A 22,527-nucleotide genomic window follows, 5' to 3' on the forward strand; every position below is an offset into this window, starting at 1 on the left:
AAGGAGATCCCACAGACAGATGCGACACAGATGTTTTGGGCTGTGAAATTCAGTTTGAGTCCAAGAAAACATTAGATCCAAAGTGCCCTAGTCACACAAGAGCAACAGCAAGTAATTCACATTTGATTCACATTTCTTTTGCTAGATTGTTGCAGATAGATTTTCTGCTGATCGTCGTTTATCTAGTCTGCTCTGTAACACTTTCATAACACACAACATGCTTAAAGATATCATGTAAAGATGCATGGAAAATGTATTATTCTTATAATAAACATTCCTGCTTTCTGTGGTTTACCTGGCTTCTGAATAACGGCATTGCAGGCGTTTGCTATCTCCTCCCGTTTGGCCTCGTCTGGGTACTGGTTGTCGTTGAAGTAGCTATAAATAGCACAAGAGTCGCACTGATTAAATTAATTTCACTACACAAGGACGATGTCAACCAAACTGGAGTTATGTATGCGGTAAAACCGAGCCAATATTGAGACTGTGGTGACAAGAGTCATTGTCTGCGGCGGTTTTTCTTGTACGGGGTTGCAATGTTCCCTCAACTCCATGTGGAAATAAGCAGAGAAGTTATGAAACAAACTCCCATTTATCATCTTTAATCTAACTGCTCTGCTTCCTCTCCTCTCCCCTCACCTCTCCATCACGGCCAGGCACTCTTTCCTCCAAGTGAAGCGACTTCCTCGACGCAGCCGGAATGTCCCCGGGGCGGTGGTGATGGGGGGCGGGGTTTGCCTCCACTCCATGTCCTCCAGAGGTAGCGGAGCTGGACGCATGTTCAGTGTGGCACCTGGGGGGGAAGAGGCAGCACAATCACTGGTGAGTGACATGTGAATGTGATACACCTTGTCAGGAAGTCACAATCCGCCTTAAGGAACATGCAGGTGTGTTTGTGGCTTGGAAAGTACCAACTGTGCCAGTAGGCAGTAGGCAGAATATTTTGGGCATCAAAAATTCCATAATAACCTTTCAGCATATTGTAATTCAAGTGTTCGGAGAGAAATTAGACTTCTGCTCCTCCTCATGGCTCTGTTTTCAGGCTTTAGAACATCTAACCCGTGACGGGACACTTTGGCTAATCACAGGTCATTTCAGAGAGAGAGAGCGTTCCTATTGGCTGTTCATTCAACGGAGGCAGCTGTCAATCACTCGAGAACTCCGATCGAACGGTCAAACTAGGCAGCGCTGATCAAATATGAATCAATATTCTGTTACTGTAATGCCTATTTCTCTCCTCAAATGTTTCCAGAATCATCTTGTAGTGTACTGTTTAGCTGTAAAATGAGAAAGTGTGCTCCAGCTGGTGGGCGGTGCTTGATATTTCCTCAACTGATCTCAACATTGCTGCCAGGTCACAAACTTTCTCATTTTACAGCTAAACAGTACACTACAAGATGATTCTGAAATGTCACATCATCATCAGCTAACGATACGAAGGGAAACCGTCCCAAGTCCTGTACGTAGAAATCAGTCCGTAGGCTGTTAAACGTAACTGAGAAGGTCGGGGAAGATCCCAGTTTTAAGTTACATTACAATCTGTTCACACATTGGCAAGACAAAAACAATTAATACATGTAAATGGTTACATATGGTACCTTTTTAAAGGTTTCAAGTCTTCAGGGAGTCAAGTTTTTAGTAAGTCTCAATTTCTCATTTTCTGACCAACTCGAGGCTTCGAGTCTCGAGTCGAGTGCTCTGAAACCTCGTCCGGCTTTTTTTTTTTAAACTATCTGTCCTGAAAAATCAGAGTTGACATGTGCAGAGACCAAAGCGTACCATAGTTTTGTCTCGATCAATTAGTTTTAATGTTGATTCTGTGTAGAAAGACAGTCAAAAGATGAGTGTGTAGTCTTCCACCACCTTATATTCACACTTGCTGCAAATGGTTAACAGTAAAAACAACGGCCCCCATGCTGGCTCCGGATCCCTCCCAGCTGTGCATACGTGCGCTGTGTCAACCTAAAGCCAGGCAGCAGACATCCCACGCCTCGTCCTCTGCGGCATGTTCCTCGGTGGAGCCCTGCCAACACTGACAGCAGTGGAAACTGTGCTCTATGCTATTTATGGGCAGACTGAGCCCGGCTCAGCTCGGCCCAGCCCGGCCCCACCGCGCACACGCCTCCATCACTGCTGCAGAGAACACTGATGATGCCCCCCCGCTCACACACACTTCTGATAACCTGTACTGTTGCTGGGCGACCCAGTTAGGCCTCGTTCACAGTGTCGGTGTCTGATGAGGTTATGATGCTGAGGGTGAAGCTCCTGACCCCAGAATGTATCTAAGCTTGTTAGCTTGCTGTATAATGTGGACGCTTTAATGAGTTTTTAGTGCAAATTAAACCTTTTGTGTGGTTTTCTTTTCTGCTGTGGTCATGATTCGAGACGAGGCAGAGCGGCCTTTGTCAGCACTTATTCAGTCGAGTTTATAATCACAATGTATTGTGAGATTTGCAGAAGGCGACGTGCATACACACATACATTTTCATGAAGGGATGGGTTTAATTTTTCTTTTTTACATTAAAGCTGGAGTAGGCAGATTGCAGATTAGAACAAATGTGATTTTTAAAAAAAGTTATTTTTATAAAACTTGTGTGAAGGAGGTTAAATAACGCTCCAAACTTGATCTAAATTTTGGCGAGGAAAAGCTGGCGTGGCCATTTTCAAAGGGGGTCCCTTGACCTCTAACCTCCAGATCAGTGGATGTAAATGGGTTCTATGGGTACCCACGAGTCTCCCCTTTACAGACATGCCCACTTTATGATAATCACATGCAGTTTTGGTCAAGTCATAGTCAAGTCAGCACACTGACACACTGACAGCTGTTGTTGCCTGTTGGGCTGCAGTTTGCCATGTTATGATCTGAGCATATTGTTTTATGCTAAATGCAGTACCTGTGAGGGTTTCTGGATCAATATCTGTCATTGTTTTGTGTTGTTAATTGATTTACAATAATAAATATATACATACATTTGCATAAAGGAAGCATATTTGCCCACTCCCATGTTGATAAGAGGATTAAATACTTAATAAATCCCCCTTAGAGGTACATTTAGAACAGATAAAAAATGATTAATTTGCAATTGATCGCGATTAAATATGGACGGTGATGCGATTGAATATTTGAATCAATTGACAGCCCCAGTTACAACCTTATCTTCCTTCGTCTCCCCTCCCTCAGCCTCCGATTCATATCACACATCAGGAACCTTCTGTTAACATATGAGATGTTACATTAACCTGAGACATCATGTACTGTACATCACATCTCACTGCAGCACATACTGTTGTCTACTTGTCTCATTAACAGCCTATCAGGAAGCTGCTGGCAGGAGAGCAGCAGAGTGTTTTCCTACTGTGCTTCCTTCCCCCCACCCCATGCAGCGATTACTGAGGCAAACTCTGCTGCTATCTTTACATCACACTTTAAAAACTCCACAACTTTTCTTCAACCACAGCTTTGCCAAGTATTCAATCTAAACGTGGTCTTGATGACTACTGTTTGTCCACATTCATATTGTGTTGATTCTATACATGTCTGCCCTCTGTTGGCGTCGGCTGCACGCCTCTTAATCCGTCTCGTTTTCAAGCACAGCCCTTCAATAAGCTATACACAAACACACTGAACCAGAAGCATACAGAGTCACAGGAGGGAGATGGTACCTGGCGTGGTTTTCTCCAGCGTGTACCAGCGGTAGAAGGCCCTCTTCTTCTGCTCGCTCAGGTCGGAGCCGTGCTGCAGCAGCCAATGGGAGATCCTGCTCTGGCTGATGCCTGGAAAGCAGCCAAGACATCGAGTTACAACAACAGAGTGTTTCGCATCAAGCCCCGGCACAATTTGTTGTAGACAACCCTTAGAAGAATTCAAGAGAGACAGAAGGGAATACTAGAGAGAGAGAGGGAGAGGGGGGGGGAGTGTTTTCTCTCTCTCCTTAGATCGGAATTTATTTTTTCAAGCTGGAGCCACAGAAATACTGCTGAGGCACTTTTAACTCCTTTCTACTGGTCGCTTGATAGAAGTAGAAATTAGGATTTGACTTGTGTCCAGCAAAGGTTCTTCCTCTGAATTACAATGTTTGCGTGGTGAACTAGTCACTGAACAAGCATAACAAGCCGCATATCTTGTTCAATTTAAACGTGAAGACAACATGGAAGGAAGTTGTAACTTTACACACATATGGATCCCCCTTTTCACACAAGTTCTCATGCCGCTGGGAATGACTCAACGTCCCCATTTTTGGCATCGCAACAAGGCAACAAATTGCAACCTTGGCTCGTCACACTCGCCATATCTCAGATTTTGTTTATGCAACATCAATTAAATACTGCGTTTTTAACGGGATGTATGGAAACATCCATATGTGCAGTACATACTTTGTATGTACTGCACTATGTAACTGCCTGGGACCACAAGATTTTCAACTATTTTTTCCATTTTGAAAGGGCCAGTAATGAAAAACATGACCTGCCTTTCAATCATTTGGATGTATTGTGCTCCCATTCTGTCTGTGCCACTACCAGATGTCATAGCTCCAGTAGTTATATGTCTGAAGATATTGAACCCTAAAAATGGCGTTTTTTTTAGGGGACAAAAATGACAACATTCGACCAGTGGGACACTGTCTTGGACGGCTACGTCGGCTAAACGTAGCTTAATACAACTGAAGATTGCACACAGAGTTCACTTTACTAATGCAAGATTGGTTAAAGACCTCTCCAAACATTGAACCTCTATGCCCTCGATGTAGAAGCCAACCAGCAGACTTAATGTACGTGTTCTGGCTGTGGCTCGAATCTCTCCGCCTTCTGGAGAAGTATTTTTAAAGCTTTTTAGCGAGATGTTTGGAACCCAATTTGACCCCGGGCCCAATGCGCACCCTCTTTGGTTTAACACCAAAGGAATCCAATGCTCGCCCACCAGGTGAGGCCTGGTGTGGTCGTTGGTTTTACTACACTCCTTGCAAGACGTTTGATTCTATTAAAATGGAAACAACGCACTCCTCCATCCTTTTCTCATTGGGTCAAAGAGGTTATGTATTTCTTAAAACTAGAAAACATTAAAGCATTTAACTCAGACCTTCCCCCACCAGCATCAGAATTGTTTAACATCACCTCCAGAAAAAAGCTACTATCTAAAATATACAAGATCATTTACACATCCAATCTAATAATATCCATCCCGTCAATACAATGGGAAGAAGACCTACAACTTATCCCCGGTGCCGACTTCTGGACCAAAATTTGCCAAGACATCTTCTCTATATCCACCAACACAAACATGCAACTCATCCAGTACAAGATCATTCACAGAGTACACTACACGGGAAAAAGAATGTTTCAAATGGGTTTTACAGAATCTGAAATTTGTCCGCACTGCACACAAAACACCACAAACACCTATATGCATGCCACATGGGACTGCACACCAATCAAACAATTCTGGCGGGACATCACTGACAACCTCTCTTCTTCTGGACTGCCACATCCCACTCGCCCCTTCACTCTGTTTACTGGGAGACATATCCAACACCAACCTTAACAACACATCCAGCAGAATACTCTCCATAGCCCTAACCATCGCCAAGAAAACTATCCTCATGAACTGGAAATCAAGACACAAAAACAATATTACACTTTGGAAAAATCTATTATTCGATTACATATCAATGGAAAAATGATCTGCCTCCATAAAAAAACAAACCGCCGACTTTGACACAATCTGGAATCCATTCATCAACACCCTTAATTCATAATTTCCTCACCAACTTCACTCATCACGTCTTTTTGCCTGTCAACCATCCACAATAAACATACACCCTGTCACCTCTCTCTCTTCTCTAAACCTCTGCCCTTACCAATACCTCATTTCCCCACACACCTCACACAATCGTTGCTCTGGTCTCCAACATTATAACCAATAGGATTTTGTATGTTTTGTATATTTTTACAATTCATTCATTTTTCTTCTTAGTAATTTGTTTGTATGATTGTTGCTATTATTATTGTCTTAGTATAAAATGTGCTGCTATACTATACTATTATTATCATTACTATATCATATAGATTATCAATCAATTATTATTGCATAATGGATGTCCAACTTATTAGTATATTAGATCACTGTCTATGTTTTCACTCCCTTCAAACAATATTAGCAAGCATATACAGACGTAGGCAAAGTTGTTGGTAACGTTCCGTTAAAGAGAGAAAAACCCACAATGGTCACTGAAATAACTTGAAACTGACAAAAGTAATAATAAATAAAAATGTACTGAAAATTAACTAATGAAAATCAGATATTGTTTTTGAATTGTGGTTCAACAGAATCATTTTAAAAAACAAACTAATGAAACTGGCCAGGACAAAAATGATGGTACCCCTAGAAAAGATGTAAAATAGTTTGACCATAGGGACATGTTAAACTAAGGTGTGTCCTGTAATTAGCATCACAGGTATCTTCAAACTTGTAATCAGTCAGCCTGCCTATTTAAAGGGTGAAAAGTAGTCACTGTGCTGTTTGGTATCATGGTGTGTACCACACTGAACATGGACCACAGAAAGCTAAGGAGAGAGTTGTCTCAGGAGATCAGAAAGAACATTATAGACCTTCATGTTAAAGGTAAAGGCTATAAGACCATCTCCAAGCAGCTTGATGTTCCTGTGACTACAGCTGCACATATTATTCAGAAGTTTAAGGTCCACGGGACTGTAGCCTACCTCCCTGGACGTGGCCGCAAGAGGAAAATTGATGACAAATCGAAGAGATGGATAATACGAATGGTAACCAAAGAACCCAGAACAACTTCCAAAGAGATTAGAGGTGAACTCCAAGGTCAAGGTACATCAGTGTCAGATCGCACCATCCGTCACTGTTAGAGCCAAAGTGGACTTAATGGAAGACAACCGAGGAGGACACCAAATCATAAAAAAGCGAGACTGGAATTTTCCAAAATGCATATTGACAAGCCACAAAGCTTCTGGGAGAATGTCCTTTGGACAGATGAGACAAAACTGGAGCTTTTTGGCAAGTCACATCAGCTCTATGTTCACAGACGCAAAAATGAAGCATCCAAAGAAAAGAACACTGTACCTAATGTGAAACATGGAGGAGGCTCGGTTATGTTATGGGGCTGCTTTGTTGCATCTGGCACAGGGTGTCTTGAATCTGTGCAGGGTACAATGAAATCTCAAGACTATCAAGGCATTCTGGAGTGAAATGTGCTGCCCAGTGTCAGAAAGCTTGGTCTCAGTTGCAGGTCATGGGTCCTCAAACAGGATAATGACCCAAAACACATCTAAAAACACCCAAGAATGGCTAAGAACAAAACATTGGACTATTCTGAAGTGGCCTTCTATGAGCCCTGATCTAAATCCTATTGAACATCTGTGGAAGGAGCTGAAACATGCATTCGGAGAAGGCACCCTTCAAACCTGAGACAGCTGGAGCAGTTTGCTCATGAGGAGTGGGCCAACATACCTGTCAACAGGTGCAGAAGTCTCATTGAGAGTTACAGAAATCACTTGATTGCAGTGATTGCCTCAAAAGGTTGTGCAACAAAATATTAAGTTAAGAGTACCATCATTTTTGTATAGGCCAGTTTCATTAGTTTGTTTTTTTAAATGATTCTGCTGAACCATAATTCAAAAACAATATCTGATTTTCATTAGTTAATTTTCAGTGAATTTTTATTTATTATTACTTTTGTCAGTTTCAAGTTATTTCAGTGACCATTGTGGGTTTTTCTCTCTTTAACGGAACGTTACCAACAACTTTGCCTACGTCTGTATGTGTTTATATTCTTGTTTTATTTTTACTTTTCTCTTAATGATAGTAATAATGATAATATTATTACAATTGATTGATTGGTTGCTGTTTCAATACTTGATTAATTGGTTTATTTGGTTATTTTCTTTCCTTTCCATTTGTCATTATTATTATTATTATGACTACCATTATTACTCATTTACTAATGAACAAATTAATTAAGTGGCTTATTTACTGATCTACTACTAATGGCACTATGACTATAGGTATTATTAATATTATTATTATTGATGCTGCTATTGCTCCTGTTATTATTGTTATTGTTATTATTATTACTATTATTATAGCCATTACTGACATGCCTATTGTCATGGTTATGGTTACTACTATTACTATTTGTATTATTATTACTATTATACTATTATCATTATTCCCCTCAGGTATTATTTTTAACATTAATGTATTTTACTTGTTTATTTATTAATACTACTTTTTTTCTTCTTCAAGTATTATAACCTTACTTGTGTTGTTGTTGTTTCTCTCTTCTCTTTCTTTATTATTATATTATATTCTTTATTAATATTACAAATTACCTCTATTAGTATTATCATTATTATCATCATTATTATTCTTTTCTTTTTTTGGTATTACTGTGGTTATTCTTATTAGTATACTGTCTACTCGTTTACCACTATTATTACTATGTTTTCACTACCTTCAGACAATATCAACATGCATATATGTATTTCTATTTTGATTTTTGACTTCGTTTATTATTATAATTTTTATTATTATTATTGTTATTATTATTGTGTGTGTGTGTATGCGTGTATGTATATATGTGTGTATGTATGTATGTATATGTATATATATATATATTATTATTATTTTAACCATTATTATTATTACTACCATTACAATGAATCAATGGGATGGTTTGATGGTGGATGGATTGGTTAATTAATTGATTTATTTAGTTATTTACTGGATAATTTATTTACTTTACCTATTATTGTTATTATAATAATCACATATAAAAAACATTGCACCAACAATACTTCACTATATCCGTCTGGCATAACACCCCCCACCCCCCCTCTCTCCCCCAATCGCATCTTTACCCCATGAAGTATCACCACTCCTCCTCCCCCCTTTCTTTTTCCTCCTCTTCTTTCCCCCTTTCCTTTACTTAATCATCCACCTTCACCTTTCCCCATTTCCTGGCTGGGGCAGCCTGATGTCCAGTTTTAAATAAATACAAAAAATTAAAGAAATTAATTGGGAAGGAGGAAGGGAAAGATACGGGTAACATTTTTTTTAATAAATCCTTCTCCCAACACAGAACAGGCTCTCTCCTGACGGGTCTGGGGGCTGTTCAGAAAGGGCAGAAGGGCGACAGTAGACACCTCTGACAGCCAGCCCCCTCTCCAGGGTCTGGGGGCAGCTTAAGGGGGGTAACCTTTTCTCAGGAAACAAAAAAAATATACAAATGCAAATACAAATAAAGACCAATATATAAAGACAAAATATGATAACATAACATTGTCGGACCATGGGATATTATAAGCCACCCCTGCCACGAAAAATACTCAAACCCCCACCCCACCCCCCCTCTCTCTCTTCCCCCCCCTTCTCTTTCTCCTCTTTAAATACAAACAAACAAACACCCTACACCCCCCCACACTGCATACATACAAACACAACTGCACACACACAAGAGAACCTTACACAACAGACTGCCCTGCACTGTCAATAACACCCCCCTCCCTCCACCAACATCTCTTATTTATTTGTCTCATTTTGTTCGTTTTGTTAGAATTGGCTTGTCCCGTTCATTTTGTCATGACACCCGATGTATTTTATTTATTTTTCTCTTTTGTTTGTTTCTGTTTGTCTTGTCAAATTTCCACTGTTTTGTCATGCTTCACTAAATAAAAAATTTAAAAAAATAAAATAAAATAAAAAGACTAGAAAAAATTAAATACACGCTGAAAGGTTCTTCTGAAACCTTTGTTAAGATATGGAGGCCCTTTTAGGATTTTGTATGACTCTCTGCAGGAACCCCTTGATGAAGAGTAGGGTGGAGAACATGAATGTCATATTACAGTAGTCCAAGTGGACGTTTGTGCCAAAATTTGAAGAAATTAGCTCAAGGAGTTCGTGAGACATCGCGTTCACGAGAATGGACCGGACGGACGTACATATGTACATACAGATGGATGGACAGACAACCCGAAAACATAATACCTCTGGCCACGGCTATCGCTAGAAAAACTATGATTCTAAAAATGTATGTTTTTTTTTTCTTGTCTCAAATAGCATATAAATAGGGTTTGAACAAAATCTAAAAATGTAAACAAAAACCTCTAACTGATGTACCAAAATGCTGCCAGTACGCCCCGTGTATTAAACTGAGATTTAAAGTAAACACAGAAACTTCAACATTTAAAAACAGCATTCTAGTGTCATAATTAGAGCTGCAACGGTTAATCCATTAGTTGTCGACTATTTAATTAATCACCAACTGTTTTGATAATCGATCAATCTGTTCGAGTAATTTTTTTAAAGAAAAAAAAGTCTAAATTCTCTGATTGCAGCTTCTTAAATGTGAATATTTTCTGGTTTCTTTTCTCCTCTATGACAGTGAACTGAATATCTTTGAGTTGTGGACAAAACGAGACATTTGAAGACGTCATCTTGGGCTTTGGGAAACATTTATCGACATTTTCTCTGACATTTTATACACCAAACAACTAATCAATTAATCGAAAAAAATAATCAACAGATTAAACGAATAAATAATCATAAGTTGCAGCCCTAATCGTAATGCTGTTCAGGCTTGAAATTAAACAGCAGAACATCAGGTAATAAGTGAATAAGTCAGTGGTAACACAATGAAAAAAGGAGGAAGTTTAAGCCCAAACCGTATGTGCACATAAGATGACGTTTTCTTTCTTTTCTGTGTAAGAATTAGGGATGAGTTTGATTTTTCAAAATAGTCGTTAAATTATAAAAAATCTAAATAGTTTATGCGACTATTCGTCCCGTCTTAAAACATAGACGGGGGGGGGTTATGCATGCAAAGATTATTCGAATAATAATGGACTAATTCCCAGTGATTTTGGAGTAGTATTTTTGCTTGGAATGCACATCCCTAATAAGAATCACCCCCCCCCCCCATCTGATCACCTTTGTATTTCTTAAAGTGTAAAATGTTAAATTCAACTGGAGAAATGCACATTTAACAAACAAAACATGCACGACGGACAAAACTGACAGAACGTCTGCGTCAGAAAACACCTGGAATAAACAACGTGAGTTTCAGAGTGTGTCGGTGCTACTAACCGGTTACTTGTGCCACCACGGCCTGAGAGATCCTCCTGTTCCCCAGGAACGCTTTGATCTCCTCCTTCACCATGCTGCTGTCCCTCCTGCACACAGCAGAAACATACACACTTTAATACGCTGTCAGCAGCAAAGTCTGGAGAGCCGAGCTGGTATCATACATGGGGAAACATCAAACAGCATGTGGAAGTACAGCAACATTTTTTTAAAACCTAACTGACGAGACTGATATCGAAAAGATCGTGCGGATAAACGACTTCTGTATGGCCAGAATTTCAGCTTTAATTTTTTCACTATTTACATGTTCAGCCGTGGTGTGAGCTGCTGTATCATCAATGACAAAAGATTACATTTTGTGGAGGAGTGGGAATCATCAGAGACCCCACGATACGATATCATCACAATACTTAAGTCACGATACCATCTTATTGCGACTATTGTGATAAGATATATTGCAATTTATTACCTTTTTTTCATCTGCAAATTATGCGGTGCGTCAACATCTGTTTTATCTAATAAGATACAGTTCTCACTCTGTCCCTTGACCTCTGACCTCCAGATATGTGAATGTAAATGGGTTCTATGGGTACCCACGAGTCTCCCCTTTACAGACATGCCCACTTTATGATAATCACATGCAGTTTGGGGGCAAGTCATAGTCAAGTCAGCACACTGACACACTGACAGCTGTTGTTGCCTGTTGGGCTGCAGTTTGCCATGTTATGATTGGAGCATATTGTTTTATGCTAAATGCAGTACACCTGTGAGGGTTTCTGGATCAATATCTGTCATTGTTTTGTGTTGTTAATTGATTTACAATAATAATTATACACATATATTTGCATAAAGCAAGTATATTTACATTTTGAACAGATAAAAAATGTGCGACTAAAAACAACAGACAATCATGCAATTAATCACGATTAAATATTTTAATCGGTCGAGAGCCCTAATAATAACAAAATCGATACTTGAAGTCTGTGTATCGAGTAGGGATGCACCGATACCAATACCAGTATCGGGTATCGGGTCTGATAGAGGGCGCAGCGAGCACTTTGTCCACCCTAACCCTGAGCCTTTCCCAGCCGACCTAAAGCCGGTGGCGGCGCACCGCCTCGTATGCGGGACTCCCCAGCCTGCCGTGTGTCGCTCTCACCCTCCAGCTGTTAACGAGGGTCTTTTGGCACAGAGAAGTACTCGTATCGGTACTCGGTATCGGCGAGTACCCAAATGTAAGTACTTGTACTCGTACTCGGTCTGAAAAAAAGTGGTATCAGTGCATCCCTAGTATCGATACAATATTGCCACGCAAAATATCGCGATACTATGCTGTATAGATCCCCCGTCCATATTACGCTTTTGCCGTTGATGCTGTGCTGCTCTACGTCGGACTCAGTGGTAAACTGTACAATAACTGATTCACGTGTCAGATAATCAAACATATGCTTCTACCTATTCATAGAAAAAAACGACAAAACCAAGGAGTCCCTTTTAATCTGAGGTGCATTATTATCAGTGTATTGTTTCTTTTCTTTTATGGCTCCCACGTAATCACTGTTTCATTTCTGAGCAACACAAAGGAAAGGCATGAATTTTAATGAATTTGCGCCACCATTGGGTAATCTGTGTATATATTCTAAATGTATTTGGACGACATGTTTCCACTATCTTAGTCCTCGGCGGGGGGAAAAATGAAAACATGCACAGGCTTGCAGGAATGGAGGCTGTGTGAGGGAACATGTGCAGTCACACAGTGTACCCACCCAGCTTTCTGGCTTTCAGCCCAATCCCCTCCCTTATACATACATACACAGTCACACACAGGCTTAGGACTTGTCTTGGCTTAATTCCTCATCCTGGTACGGATTGTGAACACCTGTCAAATGTGTAAACTGGTTGGTGCACGTACTAATACTTTGATTTCTTTTACCGGAAGGCATTTTCCACTGGACACCTACCCCCGCCCCTTCCCAACTTTAACAAACCCGTACCATCCCAGTATCCTTTGAACTAGTCAGCATCCCAGAGACGGTCGAACTGGAGAACGCATCAAAGTCCTGAGTGCTCCGTTTTCTGAAATGAAAATGCGTCACGACTCCTCGACATATCCTCCACACCAGCCTCTCGCGGCGCGGCTAAAATTAGAGCTCAAAAAAAAAAAACGCTGCTTGTATCGACACCAGTGAATCAATGTAGCACAAGCTGCTGTACAAGGCTGAGGAAGAGTGGGAGGTGGAGGAGGAGGAGGGAGGTTGTGTTGTCGGATGTCAGCTCAAAAGGCCGAACCCCTACGGAGACGGAAATGTGCACTTTAAAAAAGAGAGAGACAACTCAGAAGGGCACCATGGGATTGTTGACGAGCCGAAAAACCGCGCACCACGCCCCCCACCCCCAGCAGCCCCGCTGAGCGAGGAGCTGGAGTGTCCTGCGGGCGGAGAAGACGAGGGCCGTTGAGCGCTACCCAACTTCTCGGGCCGTCAAAACAGGACGTGCAATTAAACACAGAGGCAGCGTGAATGAGCAACGGGACAGCTAGTGCAGTGCTGAGGAGAAGAGGATGGAAATGTCTATTCTTACTCTGACTGCTAGTGTAGGGCAGCCGGAGGAGAGGGCTCATGTGTGAGCTCATGTCTTAGAAAGACGAGAAGAGGTGGCTGACATGTGGCCTGAGATAAATTATGAATAGGACTGCCAATCGATTCAAATATATTTTATTGCGATTGATCACATGATTGTCCGTAGTTAATCGTGATTAATTGCAAATTTTTTTCAGTTCAAAATGTACCTTAAAGGGAGATTTGTCAAGTATTTAATACTCTTATCAACATGGGAGTGGACAAATATGCTGCTTTATGCAAATGTATGTATAGATTTATTATTGGAAATCAATTAACAACACAAAACAATGACAGATATTGTCCAGAAACCCTCACAGGTACTGCATTTACCATAAAACAATATGCTCAAATCATAACATGGCAAACTGCAGCCCAACAGCCAAAATTTAGCGTACGTTTGGAGCTTTATTTAGCCTCCTTCCCGACAAGCTAGTATGACATGGTTGGTACCGATGGATCATTAGGTTCTCTAGTTTCATATGTTAACAGTATCTTCACTCTAGCTTTAAAACTGAGCCCGCTACAACCTAAAAATCGCAGGTTGCATTAATGCGTTAAAGAAACGAGTGGCTTTAAAATAATTTGCGTTAACGTTTTATTATCACGTTGACTTTGACAGCCCTAATTATGAACACTGAAACTGTCAAAGTAATAGTTTTTACTTTTATTTTATGTCTGATATTGTTGATCTTTTGTGTACCTTAAAGCTGGTTGGAGCAAATATGATTAAAAAAAGTTGTTTTTTATAAAAACAGTCACTATATCCTGACAGTAGTGCATGAGACAGGTAATCTGAAAAAAATCATGTGCCTCTGTGTCCTCCGGTGCTCTTAGCGGCATCTGCAAGATTTCACAGACCGGAGGAAAACAACCAATCAGAGCCGAGCTGGAGCCTCGACGTCTCTGAGCAGCTGTCAATCACTCGCAAACTCCAATCAAACGGTCAAACTAGGCAGCGCTGATCAAATATTAGTGTATCGCTTAGCTGTAAAATGAGAAAGTTTGGGATTTTTGCCCAGTGATGCCAAAAATATACTGCCTACTGTTGCTTTAATCGAATAGTCAAAACAGAAAAAAACAACTAAACAATTGATCCATTCATTGAGAAAATTAATGTTGAGATCAGTTGAGGAAATACCAAGCCCCGCCCACCAGCCCGAGCAAACTTTCTCATTTTACAGCAAAGCCGTGCACTACAAGGTGATTCTGAAAACATCTGAGGAGAGATACAGGCATTACAGTTACAGAATATTGATTCATATTTGATCAGCGCTGCCTAGTTTGACCGTTCGATCGGAGTTCGCAAGTGACTGAAAACAGAGCCATGAGGAGGAGCAGAAGTCTAGTTTTCTCCCAGAACACTTGAATTACAATATGATGAAAGGTTATCATGGAATTTTTTGCCCAATGATGCCAAAACTATTCTGCCTACAGCCGCTTTAATACACTTCCATGACCGACCCCCTGAGGGTGAAACCCTTTCAACTATCCATGGGAAAGAACTTAATCTAGTGATGGGATCTTAGATGGGAATCCATGCATCACAACCACTTGTTTTTCTGTAAGGATTATTTTCTTCAGCTTGGAACCCTGAGTGAAGTTTTCTCCGACAACAGATTCTTAAGTTAACTATTGAGCAGTTCCATTTCAAACCTAATGTCATTTTCCAGAGGTGCACAGCTGTAAAGGCTTCTCTTCTTTTCCTTCTTAACATAATGTCATCTTGAACCCCTGAAGGCTTTCCCACAGAATAATTCCCTTTCTGTGCGATGACATAATTATGCCTAATCTCAACAAGAAAGCCTTTCAATGTGTTATTTTGATACGGCATCACAGGATGTACATCTTTATGCAGTACACGCTGTACAAGACAAATGTACTAATCATCACGACAGCCATGTGATCCTGCTGTGCTCAAACAAATGCAAGACTAGCACTTCACCTTTTCTTTTCTTTATTTGTGCAACTGCGCAAAATAGCAGTTACTTATTGTCTGCACAATTAAAAAAAGGAGCAAGTAATATATTTACTAATGGTTAAGTTTACTGCAGTAAAGGCTCCGTTCTGTTTCTGCTTCAAGAAGATCTAAAATGATTAGTTGATTAAAGCTGAAGTAGGCGAGGTTGGAGCTAATATGATTAAAAAAAGTTATTTTGATAAAACGGTCGCTATATCGTGACAGTAGAACACGAAACAGGTAACCTGGAAAAAATCATGTGTCCTAGTTTGACCATTTGGTCAGAGTTCGCGAGTGATTGACAGCCGGCTCTCATAGACGGCAGATGGACAGCAGACCTCAGATCAGCTCTTACTGCTTGTTTTCCTCCGGTCTGTGAAATCTTGCAGATGCCGTTAGGAGCACCAGAGGACACCGGAGGACACAGAGGCACGTGATTTTTTTCAGGTTACCTGTTTCATGTACTACTGTCACGATATAGCGACCGTTTTATAAAATAACTTAAAATAACTATAATAATCTCGCTTACTTCAGCTTTACAGCCTTGAAATATAAAAATGCATTTTACAAATAGGTGTTTTTAAGTTTCTATAAATTTAATTTTCTTTTAGCTAAATTAGTATCTTCACTCTAATCACATTTGTGAAACTCAAAAAACAAAGTGAATTTGGCCACAAACTCTAGATAAAGATCAGATCAGCTCTGACTGCTTTTTCCTCCGGTCTGTGAAATCTTGCAGATGCCGTTAGGAGCACCGGAGGACACAGAGGCACATGATATATTTTTTTCCTGTTTCATGTCACACCGTAAAAGGTAACCTCTCAAACAGAAGTGACAAGAAGTCTCCCTCATGTTCCAGCTACATTTGCGTTAGTGGCATCAGTGTGACCAAACAAATAATGATGGCATGGAATGCACCAATGATTAGTTCATTTCATTACGTGACCTTCGGCTCGCCATAATTACAGAATGGATTAAAAAGCTTTTCAGCACAACTGAAACGTTTACTCCCAATAATGAAAATGAAAGCAAAAAAAAAAAAAAGGAAGTCAGTCCGTGATGACAAAACTTGTTTCAAACAGACAAATCCTGTAGCCACAGACAAACCACAACCATGGACTAGCTACCGTGTTAAAGAGGACCTATTATGCTTTTGTTCTTTTAGTGTGTTATATCGTTTTTTTTGTGCATGTAAAAGGTCTGCAAAGTTACAACGCACAAAGTCCACGCTCTGCTCCGCACACTGCTCCTGAACTGCCTGAAACTCCTCGCTTGAAGTCGTCCCCGTCTTTTCTTCCGTAGCGTGGTGATGTCACTAACTAACACATTAGCCTAATACCTGCCTAGCGGCTAGTTTGGCCCTCCCTCAAACAAAGCTAGTTAGAGCAGGAGCGGAGTCCGAAGAGTTTAGTTCGGTTGACCAATCGCAACAGAGAGGGCCAGCTGACCAATCAGAGCAGACTGGGCTTTCTTGGGAGGGGGAGGGGCTAAAACAGAGCGTTTCAGACAGAGGGTGAAAAGAGGTGCTGCAGCACAGCTGGTATGAGAAAATTGTTCTAGTAGAAACCCAAAATACAAGTATGCACCTGAAAACAAGCAAAATAGGTCCTCTTTCAGTGACAAAAACTGATTTTCCTGTTAAACATAGAACTTGTTTTAATCAAAAGCTCCAGCACAGCTACTAAATGGACTTGGAGCGTGTGAAATATTTTCTCAACTTCTGTTTCCAAGGTCAATAACAAACTTTGAAACCGCAGCTGTAATGCCGGAACAGAAAATGACATTTTAACATTAAAAAAAAAAATCCATGACAAATGGGCAAACTCCATCTGCTGATGAAGATCATGTGATATGATCAAAAAAGCTCCAGAACTAAATCAACTTTGTGGTGAGGTTGTTTTCTCAATTGCTGTTTCCAAGTTTCAAGAATGAACTCGGAACCTCAGTTTTTTTGGACACAATGGAGCTTCAGTGCAGTTTCCAGTTGGTGCTATTTAATTAACCCTGACATAAACTGTGCTTTCTTGCCTCGTCGTTACGGGTTTTATTGCCAATAAAAGACGAACCCCCGACTGCAACATAGTGGCCACCGTAACACAAGATGGACATGGTGAGAAAAGATGGAGAGTAAACTTTAAAGTTGATTTTTAGAAGCACCTTTAGTGGATCATTAGTACTGTAGATATGATGGAAATTTGTTCATTAGGAGTGAAAACGATGCAGTACAGTATCGCAATATATTTACATGGGAATATTGTATCGATACACGGATGTCAAGTATCAATCTTATATTATAGAAACTATAAAACGCTGAACAATCCGCTATTCTGTCTTTCAGAGGTTGTAGCGAGCTCTTTTAAAGCTAGAGTGAAGATACTGGTATCATATGAAATTACAAAACCTAAGGAATCCATCGGTACCAACCATGTCATACTAGCTTGTCAAGGAGGAGGCTAAATAACGCTCCAAACTTATGCTAAATTTTGGCGAGGAAAAACTGCCATGGCCATTTTCAAAGGGTGTCCCTTGACCTCTGACCTCAAGATATGTAAATGAGGCGGTCGTGTTTAGAAGGTAACCCATAAATTGCGAAAACTTAAAAAAACTATCGCAAAACTCGCTGCCGGACGACCTGTCCTAACCTTAACTATTGAAAGTTAATTCTCACAACAGTTTCCCAAATTGTGGGTTACCTTCTAGACTAGGGACGTCACGGTGAGGAAATTTTCCCACCAGTTAATAACCCTGTGACAACACCAGTGTTACCGATTACACCGGACATTTTACAAGAAAAGATGACGCTCAATATCTGTAGAGCGCTTACTAGAACTTTGACGTCGGGTGACGGGTGTGTGTCTGGCTTCTCCAGTCCAGCTTTCGCTGCGGGGGCCCGCAGGTTCCCACCCGGTGACACTGCGCAGCGCACACCGGCTGTGGCTCTGGTTTTAAATCCGAAGTATTGCCAAATAGGCACTTTTTGCTTTTTGCTTTGACGCCAAATCCTCCGCCATCATCTTGTCTGTCAACTCTCTCTCGTCCCGTCGAGTGAAATCTGACTCCTGCTACTCTGAGCTGAGATTGTACAGAGCTGACACTTTCAATTTCAGTTTGTAGCGTCTATCGTTCGACTACGTATTGATAACACAGCGCTGATACGCGAAAATGAACTAAATGGGTTTTATTTCTATATATAAAAAAAAAAGCAGCAAAACGATGGTGGGGGGCGGTGGGGGCAAGTAATGTAATCGGTGTATGCCTGAGCACCGTGTAACACCAACTACCACGGCAAGCCTATTCTAGACACGACCCTCTGAGATGAACAGAGTGAAGACTGTATCTTATTAGATAAAACAGATGTTGACAAACTGCATAATTTGCAGTTGAAAAATGGTAATAAATCGCAATATATCTTATCGCAACACTGCATAGCATATCGCAAAATGTTTAAAATCGCAATACGATTGTATCGTGACATAAGTATCGTGATGATATCGTACCGTGATATCGTATCGTGATGATATCGTATTGTGATAATATCGTATCGTTGGGCCTCTGGTGATTCCCACCGCTATTGTTCATTCATTCATTCACTGTTCATTCCATACAGCAACAACAGTCCACTAAGATCACAGTTGAGTGAATGAAGCCTTTCAGATCAGCAGAAAACCACAATCTCAGATGATATCCAGTCTTATATCACCATAAACTGCTTGCTGTAAATATACTGTTCAATTCTACAAGCACCAAACTGAAGTTGGACCAATGGCTATGAGTGGAAAGTTTCCCAAACAAAGTTTTAGAGCTCCGTTACTACTGACCTCATCAGCTCCTCCACCTTATCGTCGATGTCCAGGTCCTCTTCTGTAGCTTCGAACCCGAACGCTCGCGCTGCAGCCGCACTGTTCACTGGGTATCTCGGAGGAGACAGCTTCCCGTTGGGTGTGGCGGCCAGGCTATCCCTGCCGTTCTGTGACAGAGCCACCAGTGACACCGGCGAGGGCAAGATGGCGGAAGGCGGCGGTGGCCCTGGAGGCGGGGAGGTGTCGTAGCTGTTGCTGGGAGATGGCGAGAGCCCCCCGCCGCTGCCAAACTGCGTCTGCGTGGCGGTGGAGATTTTGGAGGTCGTAGAAGAGGACGCGGCGGCGGCCGCCGAGTGCTCGCTGGCGCCTGCCTCGGTGTTGTTGCCGTTGCACGTCGCGGAAGAGGTGGTGGTTGCCGAGGCAGTGTTGTTATTGTTGAATGATGTAGTAGTGTTGGAGGCAGAGTTGTTGGTGCAGCCGTTGGCCCCGCCTACTCCGTAGCAGGACGAAGAGGAGGAGGAGGAAGAGGTGCGGCGGCCGAACTTGTCGCCGTGCTCCCGGTCCAGCCGGTCCAGAGTTTCAAGCGCGTGCAGGATCTCCTGCTTGTTCATGCCGGTGCGACGCAGCCGCTGCAGCAGATCTATCTGCTCGATGGTGAAGCGCGGCTCCTCGCTGAACTCAGACATCCTGCTGCTGGATGAGAGACAAGATGGACAGGTTGTGAGACAAGAGGAGGAAGAAGAGGTGGGGGGGAAAGGAAACAGGAAATGCAGGGGAGTGGGGGGGGAGTTAAGGGAAGCAAGTAAGTGGATGTTCAAGATCTGGGATGGAGGCGCAAGGAGGAAAGTCAGGCAGGAATCAGACAGATGAAGGGATGGTGGAGGCAACGAGAGGATTAAGTAGGAAAAAGGAACGCAGTTGCAGATGAGGAGAAAAATGAGAATGATGGGAAAAAGGAGGAGTGAGGCAGAGAAAGGTAGTGGAGGAGAGTTAGAGGGGTGGGAAAGAAAGGAGGAAAAGCTGCAAGAAGAAATAAAGAGGCAGCAAATAAGAAAAAAGGAAGACAAGAGCGAGAGATAGAGTGTGAAAGCGAAAAGGGGAAGGGAGGGGCAGGGCATAAAAATCAGCTATTTTTGGGAACCAGCCGGCAACACACGCAGAGTGCCGGAGTCACCTTGACAGCTGATGCTATCTTAACATTCTGACTGCCATTCTTTAAGAGCTACAATATATCCCTGGTCTCTGCGCGCCACCCACGCCGGGTGGTTTTTTCATAAGCAATTTGCTGCGCTCAAAATCAATGGAATCAGACTGCGGCAGATTTTCCATCTTCTGTGCCAGCCCCCCGACCTATGCTGATATGCTTTAAAAGGGGTCACTGGCATTTTTCTACATCTGTGTTAGTCTGAGCTGTGCAGAGGACGGAGGAGAAAAAAAATGACTCAAGAGTGTCTGTAGTGTTTTGAAGTGAAGGAAACTAATACAGGCCTTTAGAGGTCTGTAACACCACGCTTTAAAAAGGAAAAGCATTTCAGACAGGGGGAAAGTCACTTTGAAATACTTCTGCACCACGGGGGTAGCTTAGCAGCACTGGAGAACATTAACTAGTTTCTTGAGTTATCATTAAGAATTCATAGGGAAGGCTGCTAAAGCTGTGAATCATTTGCACAGCACTTGCAAAAAGCTGTCACATCCCAGAATTAAAAATTAGCAACTTGAATTTTTAACATGCAAGTGGATGCGTTAACTACTACTACGGCAATAGCCTGAGGGGGGTTGCTGTTCTTTCACACAGTTTGTGTTGCAAACAAAAACTGAAATCATTAGCCATCCTGGTCAAGGATTTACAAAGTGGTTGAACTGGTTGAAACACCCCTGCAGGGTAAACCCAGATGCAACCCAGTATAATTCACACTGGTTTACTGTAGGCCTAACATAACACACATTGTACAGGTGTGGAACCCAGGAGGAAACAGAGAGAAAAAGTTTAGGACTGATCCCTTTTCTATTATCTAATTATAAGACATGAGGAAGTGAAGTGGGCCTATATCTATGACTGATGATCAACCAAACTTCCTTTTATTCCTACTGGATTTAATAATCAGTTGATAACAGTCCAACAAAAGTTCAAGAACTCTTCAAAGCTCACAGAAGAAAGATAAAAACAGAACCAGCAGAGACAACAAGCTGTCTCACCTGAACACAGGTAGCATCACATGTCCCCAGTGGCAGTGCACTTTTCTAAATAGCCCCGATACGTCCCAGAGTTGGTGCTATCTCTCTCTGGCCCATGTGTTGTTGTTGTGCTGACTGGTGACTCTGGATGGGCTCTGCAGTGAGAGCACAGACCCGTCCTCTGGTCTCCTCTCAGCTGCAGGCTGATGCCAGCTCTCACGCCCTTTGCCCACAAGCTAACGTTAGCATAATGTCCCTGTGGCAGACGGACACAATGCCCAACATGTAGCGTTAAATTAACCCGCTCGCAACCCACACAATGACTCCTATCATTCCCGGTACCGCTGAATGTACCGTGACAACACACCGGGTACCACAGAGGTCGGCTAGCACACTGAACATATGCTGTTTGGGTTAGCACCGAATGATTAGCATAACATGCTAACATGCTAACCATGCCGACGCTGATACTAACCGCCGTCGTTTGATATTAATACCATCACTCTCAGTGTACTAACAGTGTGCTAACTGTATGTGTGTGTTACTTACCTCGGTTCAAATAGTCCGCTTAAACCATCTAACAGTGGAGCTGGAGCAGAGAGCCGCTGTGTGTGAACAGTAACTGTGATGTGAGTCCAGAGCCCCGTCCGACCCCTTCACAACGATCTCTAATCAGAGGCGAATTATTTGCCTCTCTGCTTTGTCTGTCTGACAACAGCCATATTGACAACTAACACCTCCGAGGAGCTCTGAGGGAACTGTAGTTTAACTCTCACACAGGCCTCTGACGTGCGGCGGCGTTCACTACGCTAAAAACTACAAGTCCCAGAGAGGAGAGTGAGGGCTGATGGCTCACTGATCTACAGT

At 41.8% G+C, this 22,527-nt stretch overlaps 1 protein-coding gene across 4 annotated transcripts in view; it reads right to left on the reverse strand.

The window, feature by feature from the left end:
• Positions 1-22,527, reverse strand: part of LOC141756247 (homeobox-containing protein 1-like) — a 35,059-nt gene extending 12,532 nt beyond the window's left edge. Inside the window, exons 1-6 of one of the 4 annotated variants that reach the window (XM_074615837.1) lie at positions 22,210-22,525; positions 19,504-20,175; positions 11,111-11,196; positions 3,664-3,774; positions 640-793; positions 296-378 (exon numbers count right to left, since the gene is read on the reverse strand). In XM_074615837.1, the coding sequence (XP_074471938.1) occupies positions 296-378; positions 640-793; positions 3,664-3,774; positions 11,111-11,196; positions 19,504-20,171 (1,102 nt within the window). In that variant the 5' untranslated portion in view covers positions 20,172-20,175; positions 22,210-22,525. Of the gene's footprint in view, positions 1-295; positions 379-639; positions 794-3,663; positions 3,775-11,110; positions 11,197-19,503; positions 20,179-22,209 lie in introns of all 4 variants that reach the window. The other 3 variants (XM_074615835.1, XM_074615836.1, XM_074615838.1) reach the window with 3 other exon arrangements.

This window comes from Sebastes fasciatus, chromosome 18 (genome assembly GCF_043250625.1).
Source record: "Sebastes fasciatus isolate fSebFas1 chromosome 18, fSebFas1.pri, whole genome shotgun sequence".
In the NCBI taxonomy this organism is placed as follows: Eukaryota; Metazoa; Chordata; class Actinopteri; order Perciformes; family Sebastidae; genus Sebastes; species Sebastes fasciatus.